This window comes from Bubalus kerabau, chromosome 4 (assembly GCF_029407905.1).
Source record: "Bubalus kerabau isolate K-KA32 ecotype Philippines breed swamp buffalo chromosome 4, PCC_UOA_SB_1v2, whole genome shotgun sequence".
Taxonomy (NCBI): domain Eukaryota; kingdom Metazoa; phylum Chordata; class Mammalia; order Artiodactyla; family Bovidae; genus Bubalus; species Bubalus kerabau.
In genome coordinates, this window is record NC_073627.1 from 21,492,191 (window position 1) to 21,516,660 (window position 24,470).

General features: G+C 55.9%; 3 protein-coding genes and 1 long non-coding RNA gene across 10 annotated transcripts in view; 3 read left to right on the forward strand and 1 right to left on the reverse strand.

The window, feature by feature from the left end:
• Positions 1-448: 448 nt before the first annotated feature.
• CCR10 (C-C motif chemokine receptor 10) lies at positions 449-2,655 on the forward strand. The gene is made up of 2 exons (XM_055579608.1): positions 449-472; positions 1,342-2,655. Exons 1-2 carry the CDS (start codon positions 449-451, stop codon positions 2,413-2,415), a joined length of 1,098 nt encoding a protein of 365 aa, XP_055435583.1. The 3' UTR covers positions 2,416-2,655.
• Positions 2,656-4,533: 1,878 nt separating this feature from the next.
• PLEKHH3 (pleckstrin homology, MyTH4 and FERM domain containing H3) lies at positions 4,534-14,032 on the forward strand. 4 transcript variants are annotated; one of them, XR_008712927.1, is made up of 13 exons: positions 4,534-5,175; positions 7,143-7,198; positions 7,559-7,638; positions 7,738-7,929; positions 8,020-8,177; positions 8,290-8,410; positions 9,428-9,734; positions 10,345-10,552; positions 10,785-10,921; positions 11,203-11,335; positions 11,527-11,960; positions 12,276-12,467; positions 13,002-13,139. XR_008712927.1 is itself a non-coding variant. In XM_055575819.1 (13 exons), exons 1-13 carry the CDS (start codon positions 5,014-5,016, stop codon positions 13,173-13,175), a joined length of 2,379 nt encoding a protein of 792 aa, XP_055431794.1. In that variant the 5' UTR covers positions 4,537-5,013; the 3' UTR covers positions 13,176-14,032. The 4 variants fall into 4 exon arrangements, 3 of the variants coding, with proteins under 3 accessions (XP_055431794.1, XP_055431795.1, XP_055431796.1); XM_055575819.1 differs by having other exon boundaries at positions 4,537-5,175; positions 11,527-11,985; positions 13,002-14,032; XM_055575820.1 differs by having other exon boundaries at positions 4,537-5,175; positions 10,785-10,912; positions 11,527-11,985; positions 13,002-14,032.
• Positions 13,697-19,209, reverse strand: TUBG2 (tubulin gamma 2). 3 transcript variants are annotated; one of them, XR_008712929.1, is made up of 12 exons: positions 19,034-19,209; positions 18,599-18,711; positions 18,270-18,437; positions 17,900-17,968; positions 17,305-17,384; positions 16,765-16,891; positions 15,821-15,907; positions 15,574-15,723; positions 15,074-15,226; positions 14,829-14,990; positions 14,484-14,724; positions 13,697-14,072 (listed from the first exon to the last, which is right to left on the reverse strand). XR_008712929.1 is itself a non-coding variant. In XM_055575825.1 (12 exons), the coding sequence occupies exons 1-11, from the start codon at positions 19,080-19,082 to the stop codon at positions 14,510-14,512; spliced, it is 1,356 nt and encodes a 451-aa protein (XP_055431800.1). In that variant the 5' UTR covers positions 19,083-19,199; the 3' UTR covers positions 13,697-14,072; positions 14,484-14,509. The 3 variants fall into 3 exon arrangements, 2 of the variants coding, with proteins under 2 accessions (XP_055431800.1, XP_055431801.1); XM_055575825.1 differs by having other exon boundaries at positions 14,484-14,707; positions 19,034-19,199; XM_055575826.1 differs by lacking the exon at positions 13,697-14,072 and having other exon boundaries at positions 14,314-14,724.
• A 284-nt stretch (positions 19,210-19,493) lies between these two features.
• LOC129648968 (uncharacterized) overlaps positions 19,494-24,470 on the forward strand; it is a 42,786-nt gene continuing 37,809 nt past the window's right edge. For both annotated transcript variants that reach the window (XR_008712932.1, XR_008712933.1), the window contains exons 1-2: positions 19,494-19,809; positions 20,483-20,601. This is a non-coding gene — a long non-coding RNA (uncharacterized LOC129648968). The remainder of the gene's footprint in view (positions 19,810-20,482; positions 20,602-24,470) is intronic.

Below are 24,470 nucleotides of genomic sequence, written 5' to 3' on the forward strand. Positions count from 1 at the left end.
ATCCTGGAAAATCCAAGAAGACAGATGGAAAGGGAGGGTGCTTGGAGATAGGGAGAAGTGTAAGTAAAAAGAATCTAACATTTTCAGATAGCAAATTCTGCTCCAGGCACGCGTGCTAGGCACCTTCATTACCCTGTGAATTCTGCATTTTTACCTCACTCCATTTTGCAGATGAAAAACCTGAGGCTCAGAGAGGTAAAAAAAAAAAATTCTTCAGATCCCACAGGTAGCTACCACGTGATAATATTACAAAACCCATTCTTTTTCTACTGGGAAGGTAAAGGGAAATTTTTTTTAGGAGGTAGAATAGGAAAGTTAGGTAAAGAGGGCTCACAGACCCTCATCCCCACCTCCGTCTCAACCCTTCTCCCCGCCCCTTCCTTCCTGTCCCATTAGTTTATAACTTCTCTCCCCGGTGGCTTTACCTCAGAAACTTGAGTAGCCAGAGATGGGGACTGAGCCCGCAGAACAGGTGGGAGTGGGGGCAGGGGGGAGGAAAGGGTTACAGGGAGGGAGGGTAAAGGTGAATGGATGGGATTCCCCACCTGGCACCAGGCCTCTGCCTTCCTATGACCTACCTAGGATGTCTGGAACCCTCTGGGACCAGCGGCCCTCCAGATAGAAGGGGCTAGTAATGAGAGGCTGGGGTTGGGGGACACGACTGGGGATGAGAGGAAGGGTGAGCTGAATCTTGAGGTCTAAGGTCCTAACTGAGCCCAGAAAACCTGAACTCCAACCTTTATGTCATGAGTAGTTCAGCGAAGCTTGTACTGGAAGCTTAGGGGTGGGGGTGAGGAGGAGAGAAGGGAAAGGAGAGAGAGAAAACGATTCTCCAGACCAAGCAAGGATTCCAGGGACCAAGTCTGAGGCAAAGTCTGAATATGGGTGTTCGTCCAGGAGATGGCGCTGCAAAAGAACGGAAGCTCTTAAGATTTATTAATAATGCAGACGCTGGGCCTTCAGAGAGCACAAATGCTTCACATTCATTATCTTCCTTATTTCAAACAATCCTCGTTTCAAACCACCCCCTCAGGAGGGCTGGTCGGGATTTCTGATCTCCACATTACCTATTAGACAGCTGGAGAGCCAGAAAAGCAAATGATTTGCTCAAGGTCACCCAGGAAGCTGGATGTAGGGACAGAAGGGGTGCGCCGGAAGTCAAGGCCTGTAGAGGATATGCTAGGAAGAGTTTGGAAAAGAGTTTATGTCTTCTCCCTGTGTACTGTACCATTGGTACCTGGTCACACACCAGCTCCTAGCTTGGAATGCTTGTGTGGGAGGGGGAGCCGTGTGGTGGAGGCTTGTCTCATAAGGTCTCTCTTCTCATTATGGCCTCCTCAGGTCTCCTGGGGCCCCTACTCTGGGGAGGATGAGGCATATTCGGTTGAGCCGTTGCCAGAGCTCTGCTACAAGGCCGACGTCCAGGCCTTCAGTCGCGCCTTCCAACCCAGTGTCTCCCTGACGGTGGCTGCACTGGGTCTGGCCGGCAATGGCCTGGTCCTGGCCACCCATCTGGCGGCCCGACGTGCTGCCCGCTCGGCCACCTCCGCCCACCTGCTCCAACTGGCCCTGGCCGACCTTCTGCTGGCCCTGACCCTGCCCTTTGCCGCAGCCGGGGCTCTGCAAGGCTGGAGTCTGGGAAGTGCCACCTGCCGTGCCATCTCTGGCCTCTACTCGGCCTCCTTCCACGCCGGCTTCCTCTTTCTGGCCTGCATCAGCGCCGACCGCTACGTGGCCGTCGCGCGGGCCCTTCCAGCTGGACCGAGGCCCTCGGCGCCGGGCCGTGCACACTTGGTCTCAGTCATCGTGTGGCTGTTGTCGCTGCTCCTGGCGTTGCCCGCTCTCCTTTTCAGCCAGGATGGGCACCGGGAAGGCCAGCGGCGCTGCCGTCTCATCTTCCCCGAGGGCCTCACGCAGACGGTGAAAGGGGCAAGCGCCGTGGCGCAGGTGGTCCTGGGCTTCGCGCTGCCGCTGGGCGTCATGGCGGCCTGCTATGCGCTCCTGGGCCGCACGCTGCTGGCCACCAGGGGGCCCGAGCGCCGGCGCGCGTTGCGCGTCGTGGTGGCCCTGGTGGCGGCATTCGTGGTGCTGCAGCTGCCCTACAGTCTCGCCCTGCTATTGGATACTGCCGACCTCCTGGCGGCCCGCGAGCGGAGCTGCCCCGCCAGCAAGCGCAAGGATCTGGCACTGCTGGTGACCGGGGGTTTGGCCCTCGCCCGCTGCGGCCTCAACCCGGTGCTCTACGCCTTTTTGGGCCTGCGCTTCCGCCAGGACCTGCGGAGGCTCCTAAGGGGTGGGGGCTGCAGTCCAGGGCCTCACCCTGGCGGCGGCGGCGGCCGCTGCCCCCGCCGGCCCCGCCTTTCTTCCTGCTCGGCTCCCACTGAGACCAACAGTTTCTCCTCCTGGGACCACTAGGGCTGCGAATCAAGAGGATGGGGCGGGCTGAGGAAATGTTTCCAGGGAGAGTAGTGGGAAGGGAGAGTCGGTGGGGGGCACTGAGAAAGAGGTAGGGACCTTAGGAATTGCTTCTGTACTTTGGCACATTAAATAGACAACATGGAAATGAGATGCAACTCAACAACTGTTACTATTTTTGAGTCACCGGCTTGGAAATGATTTGTAGCAGGGCAGAAATGGTGGTTCCCCCCGCCCCCCCTTCCCACTCTCCCGCTCTTGGCTCTGAGAGGAAGGCGCTGAGAGCCTGGGTGGGGGTGGGGGGTCTCATGAGCATGCTAAAGCTCTAGACACTGACACCCACTCTCACCGGGCCTCTGCCAGCAGAGGCAAGGTGGGAAAGTTGCCAGGCGAGGAGGGGTGGGGGTTCCTCCTGATACAGTGCAAGGAAGAGCTTTCTAACAACTAGAGTGCTATCCAGTAATGGCTGCCTTAGCAAGCACCGAGTTTCTGGCCTCTGGAATGCTCAGGCTGAGGCTGTCCGGGACTGTGTGTGCCTATGCCTGGTGTGGGGGTAGGAACGGGGCCAGGAGATTCCCGTTTTGGGTGTGCTTTTGGATTCAGTTACCATTCTGGAGTCCCTTCTAAGGTTCTCTTTTGGAGACAAAAAAGTAATCTAAAAAGTTGAGTCGGAGTTTTTCACCTTGGAGAAAATCCAAGGAGAGAATTCCAATTTGCAGATTTCCAAAGAGTGGTTATCACGGGTGAGGTGGGGGTGGGGGTGAAGCTATTCGTTTTCCTTCGGGACAGGCTCAGAGGAAAGACAACGGAAAGAACTTCCCTGCAGGCAAGGGTCTGGGATCCAGACAGGGAAATGAGTATATGGTTTCCATCCCGAAGAAGTCTCAGGGCAGGCCTCTCTCATCTGGGGCGAGGACAAGGCTGGGATGGCCTCTAGAGACATTGATTCCCAGTCTTTGTTTTACATAGTCAAGACACGCAGAATGGTGTCCACGTGCCACAACTCTCGCAGTTTAACATCCGGTCAGCAAAGCTGCCCTGACCACTGCAGCCAGGGGTCTGGGGACCCAGGGCAAGAAGGGCGGAGAGTGGCGGGGATGTCTCCAGGGAGGCGCTGGCCTGTCGTCCCTGCCCTGTCCCGCCCCGCCCAGCTCAGGCTAGGAGGTCTCGGAGCCTCCGGGGGCTGAGACTAAGAAGCACGGCCTCTCGGTACCAGGATCCAGGGAAGGCCCGGAGATGGCGCCGATCCTCAAAGGGTCCAAGCCACTGGGGGTCAACCTGGAACCCTCCACCGGAGCTCGCGGGAATCGCCGCTGAGTCAGCAACGCCCGCGCGCGCCCGCGGTCACTCTGGCCCCGCCCCTATGGCCCCGCCCCGTCCGCTTAGAGCCTCGGTTAACCCCTTCCTACCCAGAATCGCAGACTCGTCACCGGAGAAGCCTCCACTCCATTCGAAGACCACGGGATGCTCTAGAATCCCGTCACTCTACTCTCTCAACTGGAGTTCAGTGAGTTGTGCGCTCTAAATTAGATTTTATTTCGGGCCCTGGACTGCACTTTCCCGGAGTCTGCCTCAGTTTCTACACCTCAAAGAGGTGACTCAGATCGAGGAATCGGACTCCATCCACGGGCGGAGGGCTACACCTCTAGGGCTGTGCCTGGCGCAGGTAGCTAAGGCTCTTTCCTTTCTTAGGAAACCTGTGACGAGACAGCAGTCGGAGGGCAGCACTCAGAGCCTCCCTCTATGCCCTATGGGCACTTTGTTCTGCAAAGCTCTTGCCCAAGAGCACTTTTAATTTGTTGGTTGGTAAGCCAAGAGTTAAAACAAGAGCATGAAGGCGGGCTTCCGTGACGTCACTAGCAGTCCGCGTCTGACCTCAGAGGCGGGGGCGTGGCTAACATCACACTGCCCCCTCCCTCCCTATTCCCCGGCCCCTCCCCGCTGTCACCAAGCCAGGGGCACATGATGCAACCCGCCGCGGTTCAGTAGGTTGATTGGTGGCCGCGCCCGGCGCCAGGCACAGGGATTGGACAGAGGAGGCTGTGACGAAAACTGGACACAGCCCTGTAAAGAAGGGAGGAGAGAAAGAAGAGGGAGGGGGACCCGAAGAGGAGGGGGTTGGGGAGGCGGGGTCCCGGCACTGTGCTCGCGCCCCTAGCGCGCCAGTCCCCGGGCTGCAGGGAGCGCAGCGCGCGCGGCCCGGGCCCCGGCCACCGGACGCCCTACCGGACACGACCCTCCTTGGAGCTTGGACAACTGCCCACCTCGGACACTGCACCGGACACTGCCCCCCACAGGGCTGGACACTACAACGGACACTACTTCCCAGCTCCGGACATTGCTCCTGCCCCCCCACCCCCAGCCGTGGACGCTTCCCCCCCTCCCCCTCCGGGGGCCCAGACTCCGAGCCCCCTGCAGGCTCCAGCTAGCGACCCTCTGCACCCCAGCGCCAGACACCACCTTCTCCCACTCCCCCACTCCCTTTCCCTCCTCCCGCCTCATCTTTCTCCGGCTTGGGTCGGAGCCCCGCCAGTTTCCCCGACCCCCTGCAGCTCGGCCTCGGCTGCCCGCACCCCCATCCCGCGGCTGCTCGCCCGGATGCCTCTCCCCGGGGGATTGTGGTGGCTCCTCTGCTGCCGTCGAGGCTTTACTCTTCTGCACCGGGACTACGGGGACGGCGAGCTTAGCGGGGACGGGGACGAAGACGAGGACGAGGAGACCTTTGAGCTACGGACCCCGAGTCCAGCGGGCGGCGGGAGGGTAAGTCCCCGGGGGGTTTGGAGCCTTGTCTCAACCCCTCTCACTACAACCGGCCGTCAAGCCTAATCCTGCTCGACTCCAGCAAACGCCGTGTGGACTGGGTTCTCAGGAGATGTTTTTGCCTGGGGGCTCGAAGCCCCCGAGAGCTCCAGCAGCAGCCCGCCTTGGGATCTGCCTGTGGGCCTCGCGCAGCACGCTGGGCGCTGTCCACCTGCTGGGGGCCCTGAGGCAGGGGAGGTGTCACGCCTGGCCCGACCTGGCCCTGCCTCTCCCTTCCCCGCCGGGCCCGCGTCCCATCCCGTCTCCTTCCGCCTCCGCCAGCGCCGAGGAATGTGGCGAGGCCGGCTGGGCAGCTCGGACGCCTGGGTCCGCTCCGCTCCCAGTTCACGAGCGCAGGGAGCTGGGGCCAGATGCGGGAGTTCCCGCCGCATGGACCTGGGCGAGGGGAAGCAGGTATCCTCAGATTGGGGTCCGTGGCGGGGGCTCCATGGAGAGGGAGCTGGGGGTCACAGCTCTCCGAGGACCCCTCATCATTACCCTGACACTCAGGACAGAACTCTTCGCCCTTCCTGGTGAAGCTCCTCGGGGATCCCTGAGGGAATGGTGAGAGACACTCGGCTCCGGGGTTTCGTCGAATCTTGCCATGGGGAAACTGAGGCTCTACTGATGCAGGAGATGATCATCCCCTGACGTCCCCTCTCTCATGCCCCTACACCCCAGCCACCAGACTCCGGGCAGCCAGACTCGTGTGCTGTGGCCTGGGTCAGGCTCCCATCCCCCGCTCAGGGGTCCCTAGCAGGCCCAGTGGCTCAGTGCCCGGGTGGGGCGGGCTGCGCCGCCGGGGCCGGCGCCAGCACCTGGCGGAGGCGGAGGGCGGATAAATATAGAGGGGGGGAGGGAGGGAAGCAGGGGACTGCGATTAGGGTAGTTGGTCTAAGAGAGGGGTCAGCACCTGCCCCTGCGGTGGTGTGGCCGAGAGCCCCTCTTGGCCCCCCCAGAAAATAAGAGGACCTGTGCCCCCGAAGGCTTCCAGCCTGGGCAGGGTCGGCTTTGTGAACCACTGCCATTGCCTCCCTCATGCTCCACCTCCACCCCCCTCCCCCCAGAGCTTGGGGACAGGTGTCCCTGGTCCCCCTCCCCCGCCTCCTGGCTTTAGCTGCCTGGTCGCAATGGGGACCCTGGCACAGTTCCTCCTGCCTGACCTGGCTCCTGGATGGGTTTTCAGCCTCTCTTAGACCCCAGTCTACAGTAGAAGTTCCAGGGCACAAAGGTGGGATGGGGGAGGGAGGGCAAAATCCTGGACTGCACCTTCCATGCAGAGTATTCTTCAGCCTGGCCTGAGCCCCAGCAAAAGGGCAGGGTCTCTACCTACCCCTGAGTTTCAGGAGTGTCTGTGGGAGGGGTTTAGAAGCTCTTGGAGAAACTCCTATACTGAAAGGGTTCCTCTTCCCTTCATTCACCTCCGTGCCTACCACCTGCCTGCCAGCCTGAACGCCCACCAGCCAAAGAAGGGAAGATGAGGAGGAGGGGGTGACTTCGAGTCTGCCAGAGCAAGAAAGGACTTCATCCACCACTCCCTTTTCAAAGATTGGGAAGCTAAGGCCCAAAGACTTTAGGGGCCTTGCCCAGGTTCCACAGCGAGTTAGTTTCTGACTGGAATTAATGGTTGAGCTGGTATTAGAACCCTGGTCTCCTGACTCTGCCTGGTGCTTTTTCTACTCTTCCCCAACCCCTGATTGCCTCTTGAATCAGAGACAAGGCGAGAGTCTTGGCTTCTTAGCTTGGGCTGTTGGCTAGAGACTGGTGGAAGGGGCAAGTCCAGTGGCTTCAGCTCGCTGGGTCAGTCACAGTCACCACCCCACGCCTTGATTCCTCAATTCCCTGAGCTGTGCTGTCCCAGAGCAGAAGCCACTGGCATCCTGCAAGGAGGGTTCTGAGCCTGAGGGATGCCCTGTATGTTTCCCCAGGGCCCCCTAGATGTGACATTGACTCAGCCTATGAGGAGTGGGCCAGTCTCAGACAGGTGAGCCCAGCCCCTGCAGTCCCATGGTCTGGAGACCCCAGCCAGTTCCTGGGACCCCCATCCTCTCCTCCTTCCCTCCCGCGGTTGTGCAATAAGGGAGAGGCCTTACGCCCGGACGCTGTGGTTTGGCCAGGGTCCCGGGGGGCGGTCCGGCTGGGGGCGCGGGGAGGAAGGGGGGGTCCAGGCTATTTCTGGTTCGAGGTCAGAACGGCCCAGCGGTTCCCACAGCCTGGGGGAGGGGTGCCCAGCCGGGAGTAGGCACCCCTCGCGGCCTGCCTGGGGAGCCCTTAGAGAAGAGCCTCCTGGAGGCGGGGTGCAGGACCGGCAGGCTTGCCCAACCCTCGCTCCCCTCTTGCCCAGGCTGCAAAGCTGGGAGGAGACGCGGAGCCTCATCCCGGAGAAGGGGCCGTCTGAAGACGACCCAGATGTCGTCGTGAAAGGTGGGGATCCACCTCATACGCTCTAGAGGCCCCGATCCCAACCCTCCAGGGGATGATGTCTTATCCTGCTGATCCCCTTTCCCGCCTTTTCCCCTGAAGGTTGGCTGTACCGCGAGCCCCGAGGAGGAGGGGCGCGGCCCTGGTTGCCCCCGCGCCGAGCCTGGTTTGTGCTCACCCGGGACTCCCTGGACCAGTTCAGCAGCAGCGGGAAGGGGGCGAGGCGGCTCGGGAGCCTAGTGCTCACCAGCCTGTGCTCAGTGTTCGGCCCTGAGCGCAGACCCAAGGAGACCGGTGAGACCTCCTGGGGATTCTCCTACCTCCCCAGGCAGCTGCCCCAGGCAGCCCTGATTGCCCAACCCCCGTGGCCTCTCTTTCCCCCAGGTCTGTGGTCAGTGACCGTGAGTGGCCGGAAGCACAGCGTTCGGCTCTGCTCCCCTCGCCAGTCAGAGGCAGAGCGCTGGGGGGTGGCGCTGCGGGAAGTGATCGCCTCCAAGGCACCTCTGGAGACCCCCACCCAGCTGCTGCTCAGGGACATTCAGGTGCGAGAGAGAGAACTCTATGGAGAAAGAGGAGGGTGATGGACCCATAAGCTTTCCGGGTTCACGAGGGAGCTCCCTTCTCCATCATTGAGATCATTTCCCTGGCCTCTAGGAGAGTCGTGGGGATCCAGAAGCCGTGGCCCTTATTTACAGAAGAAACCCGATTCTGAGGCACACCAGTGGAGCCCTGTATGCCCCACTCCTGCCCCTGCCCTACGGAGTCACTGCCCCAGGTGAGTGGTGCCATGGCCCAAGTCCCTGGGATGGGGTCTCACTTGATAGGGATCTAGGAGTCCTCAGAGGACTAGCCCCTAGCCCCTCATTTTTCAAAGGATGAAGATGAAACAAGAAGCAGTGCAGACTGATACCCAGGGTAGAGGGGGAGGGAAGCCAGCACAGAAAATAAAGACCCCCTTTGACTGACTACCTTCTCTTTGGGTTTCATTCTGACTACCGATGTTCCTTCACGAGCTTTTACACACTCTCTCTTGTTCTTTCATTATACTCTCAACACCATGACATACTTCCTTTACAAGTGGTGGAAAAGCCACCACCTCAGGAGAATGCGCTGGCCTCGTTTAGCTGCACTTCTCCCCAAAAGGGTATAATGACAGGCCCAGGTTCTCAAGCTAGAGGAATAAGGGGAGCTGGGAGAAAAGCCTTGGTTTTCTGACTCTCAGTCCAACCTGTTTTCTGGCCCACAGTGATGACTCTCAGTACCTAAGTACAGAACCCACGGTTTGTGTCTTTTAGTCTATCCCTCCAAGTTACTAGGGCTTCCCTGGTGGCTCAGACGGTAAAGAATCAGCCTGCAATGTGGGAGACTTGGGTTCAATCCCTGGGTCGGGAAGATCCCCTGGAGAAGGGAACGGCTCCCCACTCCAGTATTCTGGCCTGGAGAATTCTATGGACAGAGGAGCCTGGCAGGCTACAGTCCATAGGGAAGCAAAGAGTCACTACATGGAGAAGCAAAGTTACACGACTGAGCGACTAACACTTTTTCCACGTTACTAACTTGAAGCCTAGCCTTAGTGGGTCTAGAGGAGGAGATTCCCGGGAGGCAGGGGTTGAATTTGGCTCTGTGGGGACCATTGCTTTCCCTTCACTCTTCCTGTCCTTCGCACTCTCCCCTCCTTGCCACCCCTGTCCCCTTGTACTCCCTCCAACCTTCCCGCGGTTCAGGCCTTCCTCCCAGGGCCCGTCTTTGTTTCCCCTCTCCAAACCGTCCCTCCGCCCCCACCCTCCCTCAGGTCCCGGCTACGCGCCCTTGCGCGAGGAGGCCGTAAGGCTGTTCCTGGCGCTGCAGGCCCTGGAGGGGGCGCGGCGCCCCGGGCCCCTGATGCAGGGTGTGCTCCAGACCTGCCGGGACCTGCCCGCGCTCCGAGACGAACTCTTCCTGCAGCTGGCTAAGCAGACCTCGGGCCCCGCGGGGCCCCCCGGGCCGCCAGCAACCCAAGACCCCGCGGCCCTGCGGTACTGGCAGCTCCTCACTTGCATGAGCTGCACCTTCCGGCCAGGGGGAGCCGTACGGGGACACCTCCTTGGGCATCTGGAGAGGTGAGAGGGGAGGCGTGGGGGTAAGGCCAAGGCGAGGGAGCGGAGGGAGCTGGGAAAGAATGGCAGGCCATTCCAAAGGGTTTGGCAGATGGAGAACTTGGACCCAGAGAAGGGAAGGGACTTGCCCAAGGTCAGGGCCGCTGCTCCGGAGCGCAGTGCCTTTGTGGGAATCACAAGTTCATATCCCACTTGTGGGCGGAGGAATTACAAAAAAGCTCCCACTTTGAGCAGAAGAATTATTAAAAGGCTGTTTTTTCTCGGGGCTGATGCAGTCCAGTGCCAGGACTTTTAGGTTGGAAGGACGAATGCGGCTGGAGTTTGGATTTCAACCCAAAGGAGGAGCATGGAAATTTTGGGAAGTGGGAGAGGGCAGATAGGCTGCCAAGGGCCTTAGAAAGTAATTCAGCTCCTTACAGAGCGTGGGGGTGGGGTGGGGTGGGGTGGGGTGGTGTTTAGATTCAGAACAGCTGGTGGTGCTGCCTTCAAGGAACTTAGAGTTGGAGGGGAGGGAATCGGGTGAGGTGAAATAAAAGTCTGAGCTAAAAAGGCAATAGGGGGGAGGAGAAGGAAAGCCCTGGGAGCACTAACCCTCCAGTTGTCCTTAATCCAGGACTGAGCTGGCGCTCCCGGACTCGGAACTGGCGGAATATGCGCGCTTCATACGGAGAGCGCTGGGCCGGACGCGTGGCCGGGAGCTAGTGCCATCGCTGGCCGAGATTTCCGCGCTGAGCCGACGGCAGGAGTTGTTGTGCACCGTGCACTGTCCGGGGGCTGGTGCCTGCCCTGTGGCCATAGACTCCCACACCACGGCGGGAGAGGTAAGACCAGAGAGAACCCCGGAAACCTCAGCCTCCCAGCGTACTGTGCCTGGCTTTCCTGGTGCCGGGACCCTAGGTTTGCCGGAGTCTGAGAGTCATCAGTTGGGTAAGGGCTGCGTGTGGCGGGACTAAGAGACCTGAAAGATACCTCCAGGTGGACCCTTCCAGAAGTACTGGCAGGCCCCCTGCGTGGTCTGAGCCTGACTTTCCTCTTCTGCTCCCTGCCTTCCAGGTGGCTCGAGAGCTGGTGGGGCGGCTGGGCTTGACCCGGAGCCGTAATACATTCGCGCTGTACGAGCAGCGAGGGGCGCAGGAGCGAGCCCTGGCCGGGGGGACTCTCGTGGCCGACGTGCTCACCAGGTTTGAGAAGTAAATGTCCAGCCCCAGCCCTGCTCTCCGTTAGCCCATTGGCCTCTCTGCTTCGATCCATCCCTAAGTAAACGTTTACCGAGCGCTGGCCTCGGCGTGGTGAAGTTCACAGGCGGATTCCTGCCCGCCGGCGGTTTGCAGTTGGGCTTCGAGGCTCGCCTCCGCGGTCCACTCCGCCCGGGCAGGCCCCGCCCCCAAAATCTGGCCTCGCCTCTTTCCCTTGGGCTGCCGCCTGCGGGGCCCTGCTACCCGGCCGTATCGCTCCCTTCTTTTTTCTGCAGCTTGGCGGCGGAGGAAGCCGGGGTGGAGGACCCGCCGGACACCGGTTGGAGACTATGTCTGCGTCTTCACGGACCTCTGCACCCTGAGGGGCTGTCCCCAGACGGTCACGAACTGCCCTTCCTCTTTGAGCAGGCGAGGCTCTCCCGCACTCACGCCCGGGGGAGACCCCGTAGCCTGAACCCCTCCCTTTCTGGGCCTTCGCTTTTCAGCCTTGACAACTCTGGGGGAGGCGGTGCTCCAACCCAGACCTACAGTTCCGCACCCTAGGTGTCTTCGCGACGGTACCCGCGGCTCCCGTGCTGATGCCTGCTGCCTTCCTGTAGGCTCACGCTCTGCTGCTGCGAGGCCGGCCGCCCCCGCCCGACGACACGCTGCGCGCCCTAGCGGCGCTGCGCCTGCAGAGCCTGCACCGGGACTTCCCCCCGCGGGCGCCCCTGCCGCGCCTGGACCGCTTGCTGCCCACTCCGGCCCGGCCGCGTGAAGACCCTCCCCGCCCGGTGCCCAGGCCTCCCCCCTCCGCCGCCCTGCTGGCCGGGGCGATCTGGAGCCCCAGCCTGGCCAAGAGGCGGGCGGAGCGGGCCCGGCACGGCGGGGCCGGCCGCACGGCTGGAAGCGTGGCCCGCGAGGGAGGAGGTGGCGCCGGCAGGGCGGCTGCTGTGCTGGGAGGCTGGAAGCGGCTACGGGGCATGGGCCGAGCTGAGGCCATGGCTGCCTACCTGGCTCTGGCGGCGCAGTGTCCAGGGTTCGGCGCTGCTCGGTATGACGTTCTGGAGCTGAGCACGGTGAGGGGGAGAAGGGAGAGGGGGACTCTGGTGGCCCAAGCCCCACACCTTTGCCCCAGAGCCACAGGCCCCCGTTGTGGGTCACTGCGCTCCCTACACCCAGCACAGCTGCCCATCTCAAAGCCCAGGAATCACTGTCCCTGAGGCCCTCACTCTCTGGAGCTGTGGATCATGTGGGGGGTGGGAGGGACCAGGAAACCTCTTGCTCACAGCCATCTCCCTCCACCAAAAATAATGCAGCAGGGTCCCCCCTTTCCACCCTGACTCTGCCTGTCTGTCCACATCCACAGGAGCCTGGTGGGGGTGCTCCACAGAAGCTATGCCTGGGCCTGGGAGCCAAGGCCATGTCCCTCTCGCGGCCGGGTGAGACAGAGCCCATCCACAGCGTCAGCTATGGCCGTGTGGCCGCCTGCCAGCTAATGGGTCCCCACACCCTGGCCTTGAGGGTGGGAGAGAGCCAGCTCCTCCTGCAGAGTCCCCAGGTGAGTGGGAAGAGGGTGTAGAAGGAGGAAGGGAGGGAGAGGGTGTTAAAGATTTATGAAACATTGAGCATGGGTCAAGTATAGCCCTAGACCTTAGGGATCCCACAGTGATCAAAGACAAACTCGAGCTTACGTTAGTACTGGCCATCAGACACTAAACAAGGAATCAAAGACTGTTAAAGATAGTGACAAATGCTGTGAAGGCAAGGGTAGTCAGACAGGAAGTGACTGGAGGGGATCAGAGCATTAGGTAGGATGGTCAGGAAAAGCTACTCAACAACACCCAAAGGAGATCCTGGGACACAGCTTTCCAGGCAGAGGGACCTGCAAGTGCAAAGGTCCTGAGATGAGACTCGCCTTAGGATATCAGAGGAGCAGAAGTGTGATAGGCACAGAGTGAGGGAGAGTGGTGATGAGGAAGGAAAGGTTGAGGAGGGCAGCTCACATAAGGCCTTGGGAAGGAGCCTGGGGGGAAGATGAGACAAAGGAGAACTCATTGGCCCCTTTTGTACTCTGACCTCTGCCCTCTCTTAGGTGGAAGAGATCGTGCAGCTGGTGAATGCCTACTTGGCCAACCCCTCCCCCGAGAGGCCCAGCAGCAGCCCTCCTCCATGCCAAGACCTGCCAGACACCTCCCCTCCCAGCCAGCACCCAGGCCTGGATGAGCCCCAGGGACAGTCTGGCTGTTTGGGGCAGCTGCAGGACTGAGCTTGCCAAGAGGTCACGACCTCCCTCTTGCCTCCAGCCTGGATCTGGACTACTCTGAGATTTCAGGGAACCATGGACCCTTTTGGCCCTGCAGGGACAGGGCATACCCCACACGCAAGGGCTGCAATGGGTGCAGACAATTTTCTAGTTTGTTTCTTAATTTATTTGTAGAAGAGAAGCAAAAAAAAAAAAAAAAAAATCCTTATTTACACAAACCCTTCCTGTGGGAGTGTTGTCAGTGGGACAAGTTGGAGCCCCAGAGCTCAGAGCTCCACCCCCAGGGACGCCCACACTCCCAGGCTTTTACCAGCACTGAGAGGAGTCTGAACACCGCAGGGCTCCACCCTTCTTGACCTTCTAGATTTAACCTCCTCGTGGCCAGTATGCTGCCCTAGGGTAGTGGGTGGGGCAGGCAAGAGGGCAGTTTTGGAAGCTGGCAATTACTCATCCTTCTTCCATTGAGTGGCATAGGGGTGGCCTCTTGGCGTCCCTGAGGCCCAAGGACAGTGAGTCACCAGGACTGGCACTACCCAGTCCTACCCTGGTGTCCAGCTTCTGGGTCTTAGTTGGGACCATCTTTAATGTGCCTACTGCTTTGGGCCTGGAACAGAAGAAGCCTGGAGCCGGATCAGACCCAAGAACTTCTCTGGCACAGACAATGCATTGATCAGGATGGGCTCAGCTTTACTCCTGAGCTCTGTTACTGCTTTATCAGATCAAGCTGAATTGGGTTAACTCCTGAGGATCTAAATGCCTTGGGCCTGGGAATCCAGAGTCTTGGTTTTCTTGACTTGCTCAGAATGCTGCAGGCCTTCTTTTAGCAGCCTCCACAGCCTCTGCCCTGAGTGGAGGAGGCTGGGGCAATATGGGTAATGTAGATCCACCCTCGGGCAGGACCTTAGGCACAGAGGAGACAGCAGACATCAGTAACGCTGGCTCCAGTAAAACAGCCTGGTTCTAGGCAGGGATGCTCATGGAAACAATGGACACAGACCGGGACTACCTGGTAAGACTAGAGCAGGTAAAGCCTACCCTACCAACACATGCCTGGGAACTGTGAGGCACCACGGAGATCCTTTCATTGTCCCCCGTATTTGCCTACCAAGGCCTGACAGCTATTCACAGACCAAGGCCTGACTATATTCACAACTAAGCTTTATTACTTTATTAGAGCTAGATAAGCATATCAAGGGTGAAGGCGTCAAAAGGAAGAAGCAAGGCCCACTCTTGGGTTGGAGAAAAATCTAGAACCTTGTTGGTGAGGGGATTTTGGACCAGAGGAATCAAGTATGATGGGACTGTGCTTACTGTCCAGAGGGTGCAGTACGGAGGACTCACTGCTCCTGGGTGCCCCAGGAGATGTAGTCTGGTCGAGTGGCCGCATGGTACTCATCAATCAGCTCCTGTACGACCTCCCTGGACCTGTCTAGCTCGTCAAAGTTATCCTTAAAGATGTCCTCCTTCCGGAACTGCTCCAGGAAGGCCTCCCGCTTCCGCAGCTTGTCGTACTGCTGGCAGGAACTTTCAAAGAGCTGAAAAAGATAAAAATCTCCAGGATGGGAGCCAGGATGAGACAGGGGGTTGGACTGGATCTGGGGGAGAATGATGAAGGTGGAAAAGAGGGGCCAAAGCAGACCAGGCAGCCAGGCTCACCGAGGAGATGCTGGTGTGGTTGGCCATCATGAGCCCACTGACCCTGTGGGCAGAAGGCAGGTAGGGCGACTTCCTGGACAGGGCCACCTGGATGCTGGCGGGGCCCCAGGGGATGAAGTTGGCCAGCTTCCGTTCCCGGATCCTCTGCAGGCTCTTGTGGACCTGGGGTGGGCACAGGAATGGTGGTGGTAGCCTCTCCTCTACCCCTATGGGCTCCGGGGGTAGGACAAAGGGGCTTCACCTACCTGGGTGGGGTCCACCTCCCCCTGGATGATGTTGAGGATGGCGATGTAGCAGTGGTTGGTCTGGCGATCCCGGCCTGTGGACACCATCACGTTCTTGGGCTGCAGCAGTCGCCTCATGACATCCAGGACCGTGGTCTTTCTCACGCTGGCCACCTGAGGGGAGAGTGGCCACAGGGCAGCCCAGCACTCGGCACAATTGAGAGACGCATGGACAGAAAGCATGAGGCGACGCACAGCTCCATCAGACGCGGGGGAGCCTGGTCTCTCTGGGGAGTGTCCTTAGATTCAGGTCCTCACTGAGGGATCAGAGATCTCAGTCCCCTGAGCTCAGCTAATTCATGCCCTTGTGCAGAAGCATCAGCAGACTCCATATGGGGCCCTGCAGGGCGCCACAGGCAGGGGGAGAGGAGAGCAAGTCAGCCAGGAAGCAGGGCCTTCGGGTGCAGCAGAGAGAAGGGAAAGGCTGGTCAGGGCCTGCTGGGCCTGAGGGCTGCTCTTACCGACTGGTCCGTGGTGAGGGGGGTGTAACCAGTCATGAGGAAGTGGAGCCGTGGCGTGGGAATGAGCGAGGCGATGAGGCCGATGAGGTCGTTGTTCATGTAGCCGGGGTAGCGCAGGGTGGTGGTGCTGGCTGACATGATGGTGGACACCTGGGGACAGGGTGCCGGGTCATGGGCCTTGTCCTGGGGGCCTCCCTTCCCTAGATGGTGCTTCGGAAAGGAGGGAGTCCAGGAGCGGGGGGCTCACCAGCTGGTTGATCTGGGAGAACGAGGGATTCTGGATGTGCAGGCGGTCTGTGGCGATCCGGTTCAGGGCTGTGTTGTCCAGCACCACCTGGGGGGGACAGAAGAGGGTCACAGCACCTTTTTGAGGAGAAAGGGGGCAGAGAAATAGGTTATTAGCTTAGTCCCCCTCTAAACTCCAAAACTAGGAAGTAGGTGTGTTCATTTAAAGGGCAAGTACTGTCTCTGGGAAATCAGGAGACACTTTTCTACCATCCAGTGCATTAGAGAAATATTTGACTGTCCAACATGTGCCATGCATGGTACCTGGCTCTGGAGAAACCATACAGAGTAAAATAGGCATGGTCTTCCCCCTCACCAGGTCTATAGTCTAGAGCAGCAGTCTCCAACTTTACCCGTTTTGTGGAAGATGATTTTTCCATGGACCGGGGTAGGAGTGGGGTTTCAGGATGATTCAAGTGCATTACATTTATTGTGCACTTTATTTCTATTATTATTACATCAGCTTCACCTCAGATCATCAGGCATTAGATCCCAGAGGTTGGGGACCCCTGGTCTAGAGAAGGGAGACTGGCATTGAATATAAAACAACAGAAAAGTATAGTTACGCCTGAAATAAGCACAAAGGAATTTGACCTTGTCTGGGTGGTGAGGGAAGGTTTTGCTAAGAAAGTAACCATTAGGCTGAGAATGGAAACATGAGTAGGTATTAAAGAGGCTAAGTGGAGACATGTGGGAGGAGGGTGTTACTCACTTTGTTGAGAGTCCTGCTACCTAAAGGGACTATGAGAAGCTTGGGGTCAGGTTCTTATTTCATACTTTGGGCCACCAGGTATGGCTTTGTTGGTTGTCTGTTCTCTGGGCAAGGGCTTGGGAAGGGCAGAGTATAGGTGTCTTACTGGTTTGGGGAGGTAGGCCAAAGGCCCCACTTCCTCCTCCCATGCTCACCACACAGTCGGCGTTCTGGGTCAGCCTCTTGAGTGTGAGCAGTGAGTTGTAGGGCTGGACCACCACATCGCTCATTTCATCCTGGTTGGGAAACACTGAGTATGTCTGTACCAGCTTCTTGGGGTACCTGGGGGTGAGGAAGAGGGAAACGGGAAGGTAGCAGAGTGAATTGGAAGGACTCTCATCACTGCCCCTCTTTGTCTTCTCCAGGGATAACATGGGCCATTCCTTCCCAAGTGCCACCAAGGCCTTATACAAAAGGAGTGAGGGCAGAACTTTAGAGCCCAGAAGCCAAAACAGATAAACCTGAAGCATCAAACCTCCCTCCCTCCCTCCTAGGTCCTCTCCCCCACCTATGCAGACCCCCTGCTTCCTGGAAGTTATTGCTTCCAAGATGTTCCCTGGGAGGCCAGGCTCTGTTCCTACTTATAACTCGAGGGCAGTAGTAATAGGGCTTTCAGCCAAAAGAAAAAAGTGACAAAAGAAAAGACATTACCCAGGGAAACAGAGCTAATGTCCTCTTCCCAAACACAGGCTTACCTGTCATTCAATCGCTCCAAGAGGTAGGAGCCCAGGCCAGAACCGGTCCCCCCAGCGATGGAATGACACAGCACAAAGCCCTGCAGGGGAAGGAATGGAGAGGCAGTCTCCAGGGAACTGGGGGAGAGGCTTCAGGCTTGTCTCATGTCCCCCTCCCAACCCGCTCAAGTCTCAGGGCTTCCTCTATATCCATCCAGTGTGAGGTTCCTTGAGAAGGAAGGAGCTGATGCCACCCAGATTAGGATCTTCTTGAGGACACAAACTGAACCTTATTTACTTCACCATCTCACATCTGATACTCAATGAAAGAGTTATGAATTGAATTGTCCCCATCACACATCTGATCAGGCTCTTTGTGACCCCACGGATGTTAGCCCATCAGGATCCTCTGTCCATGGAATTCTCCAGGCAACAATACTGGAGTGGGTTGCCATTCCTTTCTCCAGGGGATCTTCACAACCCAGGGATTTGAACCTGGGTCTCCTGCATTGCAGGCTGATTCCTTATCATCTGAGCCACCAGGGGGGCTACCTCCTGACTTTCCCCAGCACTTCTCAGCTTCCTCCCTCCTCTCCCCTAAAGAGCCAAACCTCACCTCTAGGCTGTCACTTCCATCTGCTTCTCGGTCTATGATGTCAAAGATATCTTCATGGATTTTCTCACCCTGTATAGAGACATGAGGAGGGAGGAGACATCTATAGAGACATGAGGATGACGTTTCTGGAGAGCATCTCTTTTCAGCACCAGTAACTCTACCTTGGGACACTGCTGACACCTCAAGCAGAGCCCCGACTGTGGCCCTCACCCCAGAAATGCTACTTTGCATAAACTTCTCTGTGTCTGTCCCTCTTATCAGGGTAGTCCCCTGTCTCTTACTGTCAGTACGGTCTAATCACCAGACTGCTTGTGCTTGCCTTACCCCAGGAAGGGAACATCAAGAATCTCTGGGATGGCCACCTGGATACCTGGGAGAATCCGCTGGCCCAGTTGTTGCCAGCTCCTCCTCCATGCTCTGACAGGTATATGTTCTCTGGGTTGTAGAGTTTGGCATAGGGGGAGTTGAGGATGGAGTGGATCACCCTGGGCTCCAGGTCCAGCAGCACTGCCCTTGGGATGTAGTGTTCATCGTCCGCCTGTCAAGAGGAGTCCAGGAGGGGCCCAATCAGCTCGGACCTGCCCTCCTCCTTCAAACCAGCCGCCCTGGCTCCTCTGCCCAGTGGATTTCCCAGTACCCAAGCCCTTCCCTTCAGGCCTCCTGGGCCATTGCCAACCCTGGCTAAGTCGCTGGGGGCACCTGGTAGAAAAAGACGTCCTTGCGATCAGTGCCCTCGGTGGCGAACTCCTCCACAATGCCCTCGGGGCTGATACCATGCTCGGCGCACAGCTGCTTCCAGAACTCGAACCCAACTAGGGGATGGGGAGAGACGCCTGGGTCTGCTAAAGCCCTCTAGCAGAGGGCTCGGGAGCCCAGGGTGAGGCTCAGACACTGTCACACATTCAAGGGTGGGCCCAAGACGCCCGGGTCTGGGAACCGTGACAGCTCAGGGTTAGAGGCATGTCTCTCGTTCTGGGTGTCTGAGACCTGGTTCATCTTGCGCAGTAGGGCAGGGGGTTTGTGGAAGGGAAGCGGGGCGGGGGTGGGGCGGGGGTGTGGGAGGATGCCAAGCACTCGGGTGGGGCCCGAAGGGGCAGAACCGGAGACTAGCTGGGCCGGCTCTCGTTCGCTCACTCTGGTTGCCGCACTGGCCCAGCTGCAGGGTGATGATCTCCCGGGGCATCGCTCTTCAGATGAGGCCGCGTCAGCCTGGCCAGGCCCGGCGGGAGTCACGGCAGGGACGAACGCCTGGCAGCTGGGCGCGCAGGACGTGGGGAGCGCGCGCTCTCTTCTGCTTTTGACGCGGATGCTCGGTCTGCGCGTGTGCAGTGCGGGCCTCCTCTCGGCCGGCGGCCCGGGAGCCCAACCTGGGCATCATTTTCCCCCACAGCAGTTGCAGCTGGAATTCCGCACAGGCGCGGAGTGAGGCCACGCCCCCTCCTGCCTACCCGCCCCAGCTCTGCGCCTGCGCAGTGAGACGCGCCGGGCCGCGGGCAGTGACCGGGTGTGGGGGAAGGGAAGCGAGGGAGGGGACGTCCAGGTGTCTGGAATCACCGGCGCTCTGCTTTATAGGTAGGTGAGCGGCTCTGCCTGCTCTGCTAGGTAGAGGGGCTGAATTCAAGCCAATTTTCTTTTAAATTTCTGTTTTCAAATTATATGTATCTAACAAAATTTACCATTTTAACCATTTTAAATTACAATTTTGTGAGGTTAAGTACATGCACATTGTTCTGTAACGGTCTCCAGCAGTCACCTCCAGAACTTTGGCACCTTCCCAAGCTCTTACCTGTTGAAGAGTAACCCCGCCCGTATCACCATTCTGCTTTCCGTCTCAGTGAATTTGACTAAGTGCCTCATACAAGTGGGATAACACAGCATTTGTCCTTTTGTGTCTGGCTTGTTTCACTTAGGTAATGTTCTCAAGGTTACTCCATGTTACAGCATATATCATACTTTTATTCCTTGTTAAGGCTATATAATATTCCATTGTATGCATATACCACGTTTTGTGTTTTATCAATCCATCTGTCAATGAACATCGGAGTGCTTCTACTTAACGCTGTTAATGAACATGGGTGTAGAATATCTTGTTTGAGTGCCTACTTTCAATTCTTCTGGGTATATGCCCAGAAGCAGAATTGCTGGATCATGGCAGGATTGTGTTTCCTTTATTTGAGGACTTGCCATACTATTTTTCACAGTGGCTGCACCATTTCACATTCCCACAGCAAAGCACATGAGTTCCAGTTTCTCCACATCTTTATCAACACTTGTTACTTAAAAAAAAAAAGGCCATCTTAATGAATGTGACGTGGTATCTCATTGTGGTTTCTATTTTATTTTAAAATTCAAAAAGTTTGAAACATGCAAGCATGATTTTGAATTTTTACTATATATTTTTTTATTTTGAAATTTTACATAAATGGTATCAGAGTGTAATATCTTTTTGTATCTTGCTATTTTCACCCTACTTTAGCTTTAGTGATTTAGCTATGTTGATAGTGTAGATTCATTTTGTTCCTTTTAACTGCTTCATAGTATTTAACTGGATGGATACCAACAGTTTATTCTATTTCCACACAGGGGTGATTTGATTGTTTCCACTTATTTGCTGTTACATCAAATGCCTACAGGAGTTATCCACTTGTGAACCTGAAGAAAAATATCTTTACCAAGAGCTTGTGCAGCTTCAACTTTACCAGGTTTGGCATATTTTTTCCTAGATGGTTGTACCAACTTGTACTTTTAACCAGCAATAGCATTCTCATTTCCCTATACTCAGTTTCACACTTGGGTTATCAGATTTTCATTTTTGTCAGCTCCAGGTAACTCATAGCTGTAACTTCCAGTTAGGATCACAATCAAAGCTGATTCAATTTTCTCTTGTTACTGACCCCCGGGAATTGCCTGTTTATTTCCTTTGCCCCCCCCTCCTTTTTTTCCCCTATTGAGCTGTTTCTCTTAATTCAAGATATTCTACGAATTTTTTCTTGGTTTTATGGATTGCAAATATTATGGGCCTATGGCTTGTCTTTACCCTTTGTATATGATGTCTTTTGCCTCAGAGACGATTTTCATTTTAATGTAGACAAAGTTATCCAATCTCTTAAATTACGATTTGCACGTTTTATTCCTTCTTAGAGGACCTGCCTCTTCTCCCACTATTTTAAAGCTGTCCTTCGCTGTTTTCGTCCCAAAGCCCAATAGTAGTTTTGCTTGTTTCTTGTAGGTCTTTAGTGCATCTGGAACTTATTTGGAGGCCTGCTGTAAGATAGGGATCTACTTTATCTTTTCCATATGGATGGCCAATTGTCTCCGAACCAATTATTGTCGAGTCGGTGCAGTCCGGCCTCTCCCCCGCCCCCAACATTCCAAGCCCTGGCTCCGACGTGGGCTGGCTTCTGGCCGCTCTTCCGCTCGGTTGGGCTGTGGGTCTGTCCCCGTCTGGCGTGCTTTTTCTGGGAGCCGCTGCAGAGACGCTGGTGAGAGCACCGCGGCCAAGAGTCATGCTCAGACGAGGATTTTTTTTTTTTAGGTTTTGTTTTTTCTCTCTCTCTCTCTCTTTTTTTTTAAAGGAGAACTCGGCCGCCTTCCAGCCCCGGCCGCCAAGAATCTTCTGGGCTTCTTTAGAAGGCGCTGGCTCGCCCCACGCCTGTTCTCTCCCGGGCTCAGTTTCCCTCCCCTAACCCTACCGGGCCTCCCCGCCAGCTCCCGCCCTGCCGTCGGAAGAGTTCGCGCGCCCTCCCAGAGTATCCGCAGGCAGGCCGGCCGGCCGGCCTCTTCTGGGAGGATCTGGCTGCTTCCTTTGAAGTTTGAGGGTGGGGTCGGAGCGCCTCCGTTAGCCTTGAATCTCCCCTCCCGCGACGAAACAGCTCCTCAGGGCTGCCTGTCTTCAGAGACTTTGGCAGGCCCCTCTAGAATTTGCCCAGGTGAAGGGCAAGGCTTAAGAGGTGAGAGTAAGCTTGCCAGGCCTCCCCTCCTTTTGAGCCTGGAATGGTTGTTTGCTTCCTTTAAAATAATAAGCTGTAAGCCCTTTAGGAACACTTGTGAAACGTGGGAATTTAATTTCAGCCTTTTCTTAATTAGCAATAGTGCCTTGCTCCTCCTTCTCCCAGAAGCAGGGAAACTTCCTTAAAATCTCAGTTTATAGGCAAACAGGTTAGAACGTGTGAATTTCTCGGAGTTGGCGAAGTTGCAGTGTAAGTTTTCTTTAAGAGGCCATCTCTGACAAGCTTGAGGCTCCTCCTCTGCAGAAATGGGTTGGAAACTGAGGTGCTTGAGTACATTAGGTGAGCTGAACATAAATCCTCCCAGTTATTAGCAGGGTGTGCTTTCCATTTTTGCTGAGAACTGACCTGTCTGTCGGGGTTAAATGAGATGATGCATGAGCACTTAGCACAGTGCCTGACTCATAGTCAACACTCAGCAAATATTAGCTGCTGTTATATCACAAGATGCAATTGGAATTGAAATATAGTTTGCTGCTAGAGATGAACGATCTTAATCGGGGTAAAAACTAAATGATTGATTGTTTTAAATAAATGTGAAAAAAGCTTAAAACCTAATTACTTTGTGATGATCCTACAGATTCAGTTTCAGAGCAGACTTCTGTTGAGGTTGAACAGAAGGCCCAGGTTCATGGTCTATCTCATAGGACCTGGAAGTCATTACCCACAGCTTGATGATTGAGTGTTGAGTTTTATTTGTTTGGCTCTATGATCTCTGATTCGTCAGTAGTGGGATTTGGCATTCCTTTGTCTGAGGCTTTGGTTAGCATCTGATAATACATGTAGCATTTGTCAACTAACAAGTTTGTTAAATGTCCTAAGCCTTTACTGAACATCCCAGATTGAATAAAACTTTAACTTGTTTTGTGGCTGCATCTTGTGCCTTGCCAGATCTTAGTTCCCCGACCAGGGACTGAACCCTTACCCTCAGCAGTGAAAGCATGGAGTCTTAACCACTGGACCCCCAGGGAATTCCCAATAAGACATTATTTTGAGAACTTCCCTGGTGGGTGAGTGGCTAAGACTCCTCACTCCCAATGCAGGGGCCTGAGTTTGATCCCTGGTCAGGGAACTAGAGTTTACATGCCACAACTAAAAAGATTCTGAAACTGAATGATCCCACATGCTTTAACAAGGATCAAAGATTCTGCATGGTGCAACAAAGACCCAGCACAGCCAAGTAAATCCAAATAAGTAAAAATAAATAAATATTTTTTAAAAAGACATTATTTGGGAGGCACCTTTGTTTCTGGGCTTTCCTGAATGCCTGGTCTGTGGTAGGCCAGGAGCACAGGTATCTTGTGCAGTAATGAGGCAGTGTGTGAGCTGAGAAAATGAGGGTGTGTCTCAGGGTCTTGAGACTGGGATACTGTGACCCCAGGGAGTTTAACTTTCAAAATGATGCCAAGGAAAAAGGTTAAACAATGTAAAATGTGAAAGGAGTTTTACTAAATTCATATTTTGGTTGTGAAATAGAACAAAACTGGCTATTTTGTTCTGTGTTGTTTTTTTTTAAGGAATACGAAAAAGAAAATAAACCTGAAGGTAATCTTATTTGCCTATTATTCGCTTATTCTTTTATTATGCACCTACATTACACATAGCACACTAATATGAGAGAGGAAACAGAGGTAATAGACCCAAGTGTTCATGAACTTGTAGAGGAGATAAATACACAGCAGTGTTGGTGTGTAGAGAGTATGCTGCTGCTGCTGCTGCTAAGTCGCTTCAGTCGTGTCCGACTCTGTGCGACCCCATAGACAGCAGCCCACCAGGCTCCCCCGTCCCTGGGATTCTCCAGGCAAGAACACTGGAGTGGGTTGCCATTTCCTTCTCCAATGCATGAAAGTGAAAAGTGAAAGTGAAGTCGCTCAGTCGTGTCCGACTCTTCGCGACCCCATGGACTGCAGCCCACCAGGCTCCTCCATCCATGGGATTTTCCAGTCAAGAGTACTGGAGTGGGGTGCCATTGCCTTCTCCAGGTGTAGAGACTATAGAGCTGGCTTAACTTGGGGTGGGGGCAGGAAGAGGCCAGAGAATCGGGGAATACTTTTTGGAGGAGGGCTTCCCTGATAGCTCAGTTGGTAAAGAATCACCTGCAGTGCAGGAGACTCCAGTTCAATTCCTGAGTTGGGAAGATCCACTGGAGAAGGGATGGCTACCCACTCTAGTATTTTAGGGCTTCCCTTGTGGCTCAGCTGGTAAAGAATCCATCTGCAATGCAGGAGCCCTGGGTTCGATCCCTGGGTTGGGAAGGATCCCCTAGAGAAGGGAAAGGCTACCCACTCCAGTATTCTGGCCTAGAGAATTCCATGGACTGTATTGTCCATGGTGTCACAACGAGTCAGAAACAACTGAGCGACTTTCACTTTTGGAGGAGGTCGTCCCTGGCCTATCTTGAATGTCTAGTAGGAATTAGGCAGGTGGAGAAAATGGGGGTAAGGGAAAGAGAGTGGATACAAATCAGTAAGAAGAAAACACAAGCTCAGAAAAAAATGGATTGGGGACTTCCCTGGTGGCTCCAGTGGGTCCTCGCTCCCAGTGCAGGGGTCCCAGGTTTGATC